At 38.7% G+C, this 12,143-nt stretch overlaps 1 protein-coding gene across 1 annotated transcript in view; it reads left to right on the top strand.

Moving 5' to 3' along the window:
* LOC137252694 (uncharacterized) overlaps nt 1-12,143 on the top strand; it is a 286,535-nt gene that overhangs the window by 190,393 nt on the left and 83,999 nt on the right. Inside the window, exon 4 of the mRNA XM_067788741.1 lies at nt 1,597-2,468. Within this exon, the coding sequence (XP_067644842.1) occupies nt 1,835-2,468 (634 nt within the window). The 5' untranslated portion in view covers nt 1,597-1,834. The remainder of the gene's footprint in view (nt 1-1,596; nt 2,469-12,143) is intronic.

The following is a 12,143-nucleotide window of genomic DNA, read 5'->3' as shown; positions in this document are numbered from 1 at the left end:
TCAATAAAACAGAATTCGCCACGGGTAGGTAAGGTTGGCAATTGGGTTGGGGAAGCTATATATTGCGCTGGGAAACCCTTGAGATTGGATTCACCCAACTGAGACATACCTTCGGTGTTCGATAAATGCTTTGCTCTGACCATAATCTACTTCAATTGTTACATGTCGATAACTACATGCTTCGTTACAGACTATTTAAAAATAGAAAACAATTCAAGCTTAAACTTATAGAAGCTGTTATTAAAATAAAGAATACTACTGAATCGATTTGCTAGATGTATAGTCCTAGTTATAGGTTCATTCATAGCATAATTCGTTTTATTAGTTATTTAGATAAATAATCTATTTTGCCGAAGATCACGCAGTGGAATATATGGAATGAACAAATTAGATAAATCAGAGCAATTCGTGCTAACGTTTATTACATTATAGGCAAGCATGAGTGAGATTCAAGTTGTTCTATCGTGCAAAGCCTGAACACCAATTTGCACCTGTTGGTATATGATGGGAGGCCGTCTGGCCAGTCAAGCATACGTAAAGCAATTTTGTAAAAATTTTTGGAACTTTCTCAATTTTATAGGAGTTAGATTCATAGAAAGGATTCCATATTATTGAGCAATATTCAACCCGACTTCTGACCAAGGATATATAAAGTGACTTATCTTGTTTGGTTGATTTTCCGACAAGGTCGATAAATGATGTATATTGGAACGATTTTCCGTCATCCCTTGTCAAATGTGGTTTTGAGACAAACCGGTTTCGGCGTTGTGCCATCATCAATGTCGACCAAATTTGACAAGGGATGACGGAAAATCGTTCCAATATACATGATATATAAAGTGCCTTCAACGTCATAGGGTCCTTAAAGTCACTGGTTTTACATCTACTGAACCCAACCATTGCAACAAATTTTGAAACAACGGAGTCAATGTGACTAGAAAAAGAGAGTTTGGAGTCAAAAATTACACCCAAGTCTTTTGTCTCTTGACAACGATTAAGAGATTTAGCATTTAGTTTGTAGATAAAGTATGTGGCAGTTGTCTTTATGGAATAAGACACAACACAGCATTTTTGTGAATTTAAAAATAAGTTATTGTCTGCGCACCATCTGGCAAAAGAGTCCAGATCAGAACCGTTAGAAATAGTTTGACAAATAAACAGTATTTTTTGTGAAATATATAGTTTTAGTGTTTTATTTCAATCATTAAAGGTGAGGAGTGAAGGGGAAACATATTGGGTAAAAAGTGCTAAGTCAGGAGAAAAAATTTGTTATGAGTGCGGAAATTGCATAAAATAGCTGCTGGGTTGGCATACGTGATTTTTATTTATCTTTTTCATAGCTTGTACACTCAAAAGCATTGGAATAAAGGTATCCTCATTCACAGTTTTGAAAAAAAGGTTATTTCAAAAGTTATTCATTTTTTTTCGTCTCCTGTAAAATTCGTAAAAGTTGACTTAGCACATTTTCACATTAAGCTAACGATATGCGATCCATATTTATTAGACTTTTCACATGTATCCCAATAGCTCACTCTATGTATGAATTGCTTTTTCACTAACCTTTTTGTTCTTATTCTTTTTGGTTTGTCATTACAGAGATTTTTTTCTGGCTAATAGTTCACCATCAAGTCTACATACTAATAGACAGTTACAACAACAACAACGGCGTTGGACAACGAAAACAAAAAGCCGCAATACTCGCACTGGGATTCGGGCTAGTAGTAGCTCTACTAGTGCCTCAAAGTCCAGAAAACCAACACCCTTAGAGGCCGAACAACAGCGACAAAGACAGCAACAACAACAATACCAATCTAAACAACAACTCTTTATTAAAATGAATCTCCTAATGGTTTGCGTACTTTTGTTAGTAGCATTAGTCTGCCAACCGACATTGATTTATGGACTAAAAGGTTCACACAACTCTGCGGCAACTGCTGCCGCTACTGGTGACCATGATTTCCACCAACGCCAACGAAATGTCAAAACGTTTGGCGGTAAAGTAAAGCGTTCTCATTCTAATTCCCTACACAGTGCAACGGCTGCTGAATTGGCAAATGCCAAATTGGTAATGGCACTGGAGTCGGGTGATGTATTTGTGCGGCGCGCAACGCGTGGTGCCAATGCTGAGGGAACTGATGACAGCGCAACAAACATTGATGCAGCAACTGCTACTGTTGGTGGTAGTGGTGGTGGTGGAGCGGGTGTGGGAGGCAAGCGTAATAAAAATGGTGATGCTAACAAAAATGGTGGACGTAAACAAGATAAAAAATATTCAGCAACGATTGGCAGCCAAACGCAACAGCAACAAGAACAACAACAACATCACTCTCACCATAGCAACGGTAATGGTAATGGTAAAGGCAGACAACGTCAACAACAACCGGGACATGGTAAACGTGGTGGCAATGGAGATGGCTCTAAAGCTCGAGCGGAGCTCGCTGAAAAGCTTCTGGCAGCTGATAAAGCACGTAAGTAATAAAAAAGACCAGCAGAGCAAATCAATCAAACTGAGTAAAGAAGTAACGAGTCATTTAAAAATATCCAGATGAAGTTGTGGAAAAACTTAGAGTGAAAAGAGTATTAAAGCGGTGAAAAAATAATTGATTGATTTGCCCTACGAACACATTTTTGTGTGCCAAAAAACACTTTGAAAGATTAGCATGAACCCACCGGCTTTCGTAAGGATGTTAGTTAAAGTAATATTGAACGCCATTTACCATAGCAGAGAGGCACAATTTTGATAGCGCAAGCATCCTACACTTCTTCCTTCTTCAACTTTTCGAAGGTTTTAGAGGGTGCTGGTATCGATGCTGGCAGTACTTGGTCAGATATGAATTCGGAATGCTCTGGTACTAACATGCCCTCCTACTAGTCCAGTAGGCCTAAAGAGAGATGATCAAGATTAAAAAGCAAATGATTCGGTTCTCATTTACGCTAGTGTAAGTTCGCCCGGACCTTCCATATCGAATCTCACTTCCATCTCGCTTTCTCACTGCTTGGGCTTTGCTGCAATTTTCTCTCGTATGATCAGTGGCTTCATAACTGGTTTGTAGACAAATCCTCAACCGACCTCTGTCAACTTTAAGTCAAGATGGATCGATTGTCCAAAAGAACTTCTGCTAAGCCAGGGATAAATCATATTAGCCAGTTTTAAATCACTTTTGGTGATTTTAAAATCACTTTCGGGAAAGTTCTCCCCTCTGCACATTCCACCTGTAGACCTGGTAGCAAAGAACATAGTATTAACAACTGCAACCAGGCTCGGTGCCTCGTGGCAGTTTGAGCGCCGACCATATGGCCATAGTAGTATAGCGTCATCAATCACAAGACGAACAGACTACCTGATTTCCTATATGCGCTTCGAGGGAGATCGTAAGGCCACAATAGAGGTGGACGGTTTGCGCAATGGTGCGCAAATGGCGGACGAGGCGATACATGTGTACACAGATGGTTCCAAAGTAGTGGAAGGAGTAGGGGCTGCGGTATACTGTGCTGATCCGGTAATAAGCAGATCCTACAGGTTACCGGATTACTGTAGCGTTTTCCAAGCGGAAATATTAGCCGTAACCAAAGCAGTAGAACCCCTGGAAAAGAATAGCTTAAGCTGCAACCGCGCTAACTTTTATATTGACAGTCAAGCAGCAATTAAGGCAACAATCTCGCATAGCACAGCATCTTAATGCGTGTTAGAGTGTAAGCAGTCTGTGGAGATAATCGGGACAGGGAGAAGCATACATCTATATTGGGTCCCAGGGCATATGGGAATAGATGGGAATGAAAAAGCGGATGAACTAGCTAAAAAGGACGCATCCCTTGAAGCTGGTGCACATGATCGACCAAGCGAGAAAGACGTGGGTTCAAGCGCCGGGCTGTAAAGTGTCGAAGATTATGTGTAGGTCTTACAACCTTACACTAACAAAGTTGATTCTATCATCAACAAGAGAGGACTGTAGACTCATGACGGGTATTCTGACTGGACACTGCCTTCTGGCGTCACATGCCTTTAAATTAGGTTTGGTCACTGATATCAGATGTAGGAAGTGCGGGTTGGAGGAGGAAACGATCGAGTTCGTTCTGTGCTCGTGCCCTGCACTTGCCAGGCTAAGACTCCAGCTATTAAGAGTGACACAGCTGTCAGATCTAGAAGCAGCAAGTGGGTTAAGTCCTAGGAAGCTTCTAGTATTTGCCAAGAGGACGGAGTTATTTTATAACATAGGTTATGGTTTTTGATAGGTTTTTCAGTTTGGTCGTTAAAACAAACTTCTGGTAACACTACGGACTCAATCAGTCTATGTGAGGTCCTCATGGACCGGTCAGTTCAACCTAACCTAACCTCTCCCCTCGACCAGCAGAAACAAAGTGAATTTAGATTTACAAAACGGAGTTCAGAATAGCCAAACTTTCGTTAAAACTTCAAAGGCTGATATGAGTCGGTGAGGCTCACCTAATTTTTTTAAGGAAGCATGCTCCTTTGGATTACTATTAGGATCTGAGGTGTAGCTGGAAGATGGTAGCGAGCAATCAGTCCCTCTTCATTTTCCCTAAAAAGGTGGAGCTCATGACTGATCTGTATATTTAAATCAAGACGCCTCGCCGGATACTGTTTACACCGCAAATTTCGCTGTATTGGATTGCAATACAGATAGAATGGTGACCTCATTAAAAAAAACCTGTTTTTTTTTTGTACTTCACACATCGAATCTTATCTAACAATATCCTTGCTGGGACCATCGAAAGAGCCATGGTTAGTTTCTAATGCGTGGTTAGTTCAGGACTTGAAATAATAAAGTTTGGTTGAGTGGTAACCACATCGGCAGGGGAAGCTCACTTGGACAACAGGTCAAAGGTCCGTTGTGATACCACATAGGATAAGGCAAGCGTTGTAGTTTCGAATATGTACATGGACTTGTTGTTCTTTTTGTAGCAGTGCTTCGCCCATCCAATTGGTGCGGCTACTCACAAATTGTCATCAGTACCCTCTAACGAGAATACAGTGACCCGTCAATACCCTAATCACCATTGATCTATGAGCCTTTCGGAACCCAATAGTTTCTACATACCGCTTGCTATACACTTTTGGCTAGAAGAACCTCGACACTCTCCAAGATGTAGCATCGGCCCAGCTTGACTGACTCGAGACCAATTTATATAGGAGCAGACCACAGTCCTTTAACCTTTCGGCGTAACTTCGACCATCCGGAAACCAGTTAACCAGTCTACTGCTCCTTATTAACTTCTTTCTTTACTCCTCTCTTGAGCGAATCGCTGTTCTGAAGTTTGCACAGGGATCATTTGTGTGCAGACAATAGTCTGTCTTGTCTGGGATGAGGTAAAGGTTTGCAAAAATGCTGAAATGCCATAGATGAGAAAACCCATAGACCATGTCACGAAACCTGATGGTCGGGCCACAGCCGTCTTGCCCGCAACATACACCGGATTCATGTCAGCATGACTTTCAATGTCAAGGTAGGTGTTGCTGATACCTGTACGTTGTACGGACACTATCATTGTGTTAATAATCGCCGTGCTAAGTGCGTCGCACCAGACTATTACCCCATAGTTTAATCTACGACTTGACCACCATTTTAATGTTCTTGGCGAGAGTCCGCAGTTTTTACAGCAGTACAGGGCAGGCGAAGCCTTTCTCGCCCTATCCTCCACATTTACTCTTCAGGGCAGTTTCCTGGTCAAACATAATCCCCAGACACTTAACTCAATCAGAAATTATCAGTGGGATTCCCCCAATCGTGGATGTTCCGAAAGCAGGGATCTTATAATCGCTACGTTTTTCCAGGGTTGATTGCCAGTCCACTTAACTTAGGCTACCTAAGTCACCGAGTCCATATATCCCCACAAAACATCGTGCTGGGTATCCAAAAGTTTACTTCTGACAAAGATTATCAGACTCAAAATACTTAATATACCAGAAAGACTTAAATATCTAGGAATTATTCTTGACAGGAAGTTGTTCTGAAGGCCCATAATGAAGCATAGGGCTAAGCATCAAAGTCGATCAAGCTTCCCGATCATGTTAACATCTTCCAAGCGGATAGGCTGATATTCAGAGCTACTCCTGTTAAAGAATTAACCATCTACTCGGTTAGCCAAGAGACTATTGAAGCTCTGAGTTCCACCTTGTTGCAAACGGCAACTGCATCAAACTGTTTAAAGATTTGGATAATCTGAAAGGAAGTGGATGGAGCGAGAGAGCGCTTCTCTCTCTCTCTTCCTGTTCCAAATGCCTGCAGCATAAATCATCGAGGCTATTGAGCTTAAAATTTCAAAAGCAAAAACTTAACTCAGTGTGGCATCTACGCTCATCAGCTCAAGAATATCAATGTTTTAGCAAAAAATAAATATATAGCTCCTCTATAAGTACAGAAATAAGTATCTCCCCGCTTTATTTTGTTTTGTTGATTATCCGTCAGGGTGGATAAATGATATATATTGCAACGATTTTCCGTCATCCCTTGTCAAATTTGGTTTTGAGACAAGCCGGGGTCGGCGTAGTGCCATCACCAGTACCGATTTTCGTTTTGATCTGTTGTTTTCGTTTGTCGTGTATTTATAGCTCGTAGGTACGTGAACAGGTATTGTCAGAATTGATGCTTGTGTATATTTAGTTATGTGTATGTGCTGTGTGCTCATTCAGAACCGAGGGTGGGTTTTACTGATTGATTTGTGTGGCTGATTGTGGCAGGTAAAAGTCCGTAATTTTAGTCGTTTGACCTTCTTTGTGGGTTTGTTGTTTTGGTGCGTTAATTGTTTTGTGTTTATTTGTTGTGTGTTTGTCAGTTGTACCTGTGTGATCACTTTGTTTCTTGTAAACAAGTTTTAAAGGCTCGAATATTGTGTCAGAAATTGTGTTTATCTGCTCGTTTATTATTCTACCGTCGAATTTTTTTTTTTTGTAGATTTCCATGTTTTCGAGTACGTTGAGACGTCGGCCTTTTGCTTGTATGTGAAGAACCCTTACTGTTTTATTGATGTTTGCTGGGGAACATTCATTCTCGATCATGTGATTCGCGAAGTTAAACTCGGGTATAATGTTTGGATTCCGTATTTTTTTGTTATAATCTCTAATATGTTCTCTCAACCTCGTTCTTATTTGCCGTCCTGTTTGTCCTATGTAACTATGTTGGCATCCGCAGATAAGCTTGTATACGCCGTGGCTGCTAAACGGATCCTCTGAGTTAGTGTTAGTTCTTAGTTTTCGCCCTAGATTTTTCGATGTTTTGCTGTGGGAATGTTGTAATGTTGTGGTAATGTTGTATTTTTTAAAGAGTTTGCCAATTTATATGTTGCTTTTCCAGTATATGTCATAGTCTTCTTTCTATTATTTTCCTTTTCATTATTTCTTTACATTGTGCTTTACATTGTGACCTGATCACGTCCAATTTTTGGACCCCAGAGGGTTAGGGGATTAGAATACACCCGCGGTGCCTGTCGTAAGAGGCGACTAAAATACCGAAATGATTCAAGGGGTTCCCAGCGCAATATATAGCTTCCCCAACCCAATTGTCAACCTCACCTACCCGTGGCGAATCCTGTTTCATTAACAGCCGAGGCTTTGGCGACCCCAAGTTCTTCATGGAACTAGGGGGTGGAGAGGGCGAGTTGGCCTAGAAGGTTTAATATGGTCACATAAATCGTTCCCGAGATGGTCGTGCTAGTACCTTAATGGTGCTTTGTTACCAAAACGTACCCGATCTATATCCGGCAAAAGACCATCAACATCGATAACACTCCCCAAAGCTTTCGGGGTGTGTCGTTGTCGTTAATACAACAACAACAACCTAATCACGTTTTCCGGTTTAGCGATAATAAACTCCAATATGATGATCTTTTACATGAATTTATATTTCTTTTATTATTACTTATCACCAACTTTGGTCATTTCGATTTTTATGAGTTAATGCGAAACTTTAAAACACCAGTAAATGATTTAGCAATTTACTCAAAGCTCATAATAATATCCGCTTCTAAAAGTTTCCTTATTGTTTAGCTGGGCAAAAAAAAGCTCACGCACGTATCAAACGTACATAAATGCAAAATCACGGACTGCATTAACGCAAAAGAATTTTACTACCAAAATTTATTGCTATGACTGAATTCTCCACGTTGTTTTAGAAATCAAATGTGCGTAGCGGCTTAAATCTATTTAGCTGGAAATCAAAAGCATTAACAATTTAGGGGACGACTCAGAAGGCACGCAAGAATTTAATATACACGTGCATAAATCCATACATATATATTTGCCAAGATTCGGTGCTCAAAACCACAGCGCGAGTACTCAGGGGTATTTCGAGGGAGCTAGTAACATGGGGAAATCGTGTATGGGATTTACCACACCTCTAGTCGGAAATATTTGAATGCATTGTGAAGAGCTTACGTGAGTGTAGAATTAGAATTCATTCGTGTTCCAACTTATTTCTTCTTTATACTTGAAGGATCAATGACCTGTGACTATTTTGAACTGCGTTAAGCTATCGGCTAGACAGCCAAAGACAAGAAAAATTAACACAAGGCGTGATATGCATACCGCCTATTAGATTTGGTCTAAACTTTTCTTCCAATTTTGGTCATGCTATTTTTAAATTTTCCTACAAATTAGCGAGACGGAGCCAACACGTTTTTGTCGACTCCGAACGGCATCTGTAAGGCAGATGAGTTTTCACTGAGCAGGTTTTCAGGGCGGAAATACACTCGGTGTGCTTGCCATATACTTCCGACCATGATGTGATGGTAGCGTCCTCCGCCTACCGCACCGAATATCACGGCTTCACGCACCGGGCAAAGCAACATCAAAATTTTAGAAACAAATTTTTTTCCATTAGAGAAAATTTTTTCTGAGCGGTTCGCTCCTCGGAAGTGTAATCAATAAATGTCAATTTGTATGATCAAATGTCAAAATGAAATGGAAATAAACAAATGGCATCTCAAAATGTAAACGTCACTTAGAACTTACATAGAAAATCTAAATTCAACAGACTTCTAACTCAAGTTAAGTGTTGCTAAGTTTTGAATAATCAGTAACATACAATGTTCATTTAACATAACTGTAAGTGACAGTTCTCAAGTCAGTCTATGCAAAGTATCAGTAATGGGCCCTTTAGCCTGCTGGTAGTATGCGACGACCCTCTACGTACTTAACCTCTTACAGATACACTTTTATAACACACATATCTATTCTAAAATAACAAAAATAAAATAAAAACATTTTAAGCACTTCCTTTATATAAATGGACAAAAATCAGCGCAAAATATCTCCTTATATAAAGACATATTCTTGCGAAACTTTGGTTTTTAAATTTTGACATGGAAATTGCAAAAATATTTATGAGAAGTAAAAATATAACGGTGGAGCGCAATTGGTTGACTAATAATATCTCCCTTCCTACTAACTTTCCAATCCAAATAATGTGTGTGAATTAGGCTCTAAATTTTTCAGCCTCTAGCTCATCGAAAAGTTACATAAAAACCGGTTTCAAATTTCCAAATTATTATCTAATTTTTTCGATCCGTGCGCCACCTAACGATTCCTTTTGTTCCTTTGTCGCGGCGTCTTAACCTGTCTCTGAGGTTTCATGTTTGTAGCTAAATGAGAAGTTACTTTAAAATCGTTCTCAAAACACAAAATTTCCAAATTCGTATCTAAATATTTCGATCCGTGTGCCACCTAACGGAATTTTTTCTCCTTTTCTCAAATTCTCTCGGCGTCTTATCCTATCTGTGAAGTTTTACAGTTGTAGCTCAATGAGAACTTTCTTAAAAATCAATCTCAAAATTCCGTCCGTTTCGTACGATTTTTCTAAATATCTCAACCCGTGCGCCCCTATCAAATCTTTTTGTATCGTGTCACCAGCTGTCACCGACCTCTGAATTAAGTTTAAAATTTCAAGTCTATAGCTCATCGAGAAGTTACTTAAAAGCTGGTTTGAATATTTTCAAATTCTTATCTAATTAATTCGATCCATGCGCCACCTAACGGATTTTTTGTAAAGTTTTACGTTTGTAGCTCAATGAGAAGCTACTTAAAAATCGATTGCAGGATTTTTATGAAAAGGACAACATTCAACGGGCCTAATATAAAGGAAGTAAAAATAAAATTTTACATCTTCAAAGGATTAAATCAAACAATGTTAAAAGTTTATGCAGGAGTAACTTTGTAATTACAAGAATTGGCCTGTTCGTCATATTTAAGATAGGAACACATTTCACCGACTTTGTTTATTAGCTTTGCAATTTTTATATACCCAAATGAAATTTGTAGCTTCTGGCATTTCAATTAAATTTCATTTACGGATTGAAAACTTTTCAAAGTTTACAACTTAAGCTTTATTGGATTGCACATTCCATGCGAAGCTTTTGCATAACTAGTGTTACTCAACTTTTGAGTTTCTTTAAATTCGTGGCCTTCGTACTTTTACAATTAAACTCGTATACAATAATGTATAACCATTAGGGTGGCCGCTATAAATCAATTTTCCGATTTTTTCCTCCCTCCCTGTTACTAAGGCCAAAAACATCGCATTATATATATTATTTCTAATTGCTATTTTTATGTACGGGTCCCATTTCGCTCTTATTTGGAATCCAAATCTATAAATAAAGTGTTGGTTGTAAAGATGGAGATTCGGGCTATTTTGGTCGTAGTGCTTTTGTTTAACTATATTTTATTAAAATAATCATTGCATTGCCGGCAGTTGCTACCATACGCCAGATGGCAGCGCAAGCTGTAAGTTTTAATTGATTGATGGTTGATATTTGATAAGCGACGTTTATATTTGTTGCGCAAGATGCGCACGGGTCCGGCTCATATAATTTAAACCAAAAATTTTATTTTAATTTGTTGAGTCTCCATAGAGAAATCTCACCATTGATACCTATTCGACACCCCTAATTGTCTCCACCGGAAACAAATTGCAGAAAATCGTAAAAATGATTTTTAAGCCCCACCCTAATATTTGTACTTTAGGGCGGTTCAAATTGTATGGGGAAAAAAACTTCAGGTGCACATCCAGTTTCTGAATCTATGGGTCATACTGAGTAATATTGTCCATGGGACCATAGGTCTGAAATGAATTTCGAACCTCCCTAATCAATTGAGAAATTTTTGATATAAAATTTTCTAACAAAATTAGGGAGAATCGAAATTCATTTCAGACCTATGGTCCCATGGGCAATATTACTCACTATGACCCATAGATTCAGAAACTGGATGTGCCTTTTCAACAATAAATTTGACCCGCTCTAATGTACATACTAACTTATGTGTATGTTATTTAAGATGTTTTCAAAAAAAGATTTTCGTTTCCTTGATGACATGTTTAAAGTTTTGGCTAAGACGCTGAAATAGGCCATGGAAATATTAGCCCTTATTATTATACTCAGTTGAGCAGAGCTCACAGAGTATATTAACTTTGATTGGATAACGGTTGGTTGTACAGGTATAAAGGAATCGAGATAGATATAGACTTCCATATATCAAAATCATCAGTATCGAAAAAAAATTCGATTGAGCCATGTCCGTCCGTCCGTCTGTCCGTTAACACGATAACTTGAGTAAATTTTGAGTTATCTTGATGAAATTTGGTATGTAGGTTCCTGGGTACTCATCTCAGATCGCTATTTAAACTGAACGATATCGGACAATAACCACGCCCACTTTTTCGATATCGAAAATTTCGAAAAATTGAAAAAGTGCGATAATTCATTACCAAATACGTATTAAGCGATGAAACTTGGTAGGTGAGTTGAGCTTATGACGCAGAATAGAAAACTAGTAACATTTTGGACAATGGGCGTGGTCCCGCCCACTTTTAAAAGAAGGTAATTTAAAAGTTTTGCAAGCTGTAATTTTGCAGTCGTTGAAGATATCATGATAAAATTTGGTAGGAACGTTACTCTTATTACTATATGTCTGCTTAATAAAAATTAGCACAATCGGAGAATGACCACGCCCACTTTTTAAAAAAAAAAATTTTTAATTAAATTTTTAAAAGAAAAGTTAATATCTTTACAGTATATAAGTAAATTATGTCAATATTCAACTCCAGTAATGATATGTTGCAACAAAATACAAAAATTAAAGAAAATTTCAAAATGGGCGTGGCTCCGCCCACCATGATAATGCCATAAGT

The sequence above is a fragment of the Eurosta solidaginis genome, chromosome 5, assembly GCF_040869045.1.
Source record: "Eurosta solidaginis isolate ZX-2024a chromosome 5, ASM4086904v1, whole genome shotgun sequence".
Classification (NCBI taxonomy): Eukaryota; Metazoa; Arthropoda; class Insecta; order Diptera; family Tephritidae; genus Eurosta; species Eurosta solidaginis.
This window is presented reverse-complemented; position numbering and strand designations above follow the sequence as displayed.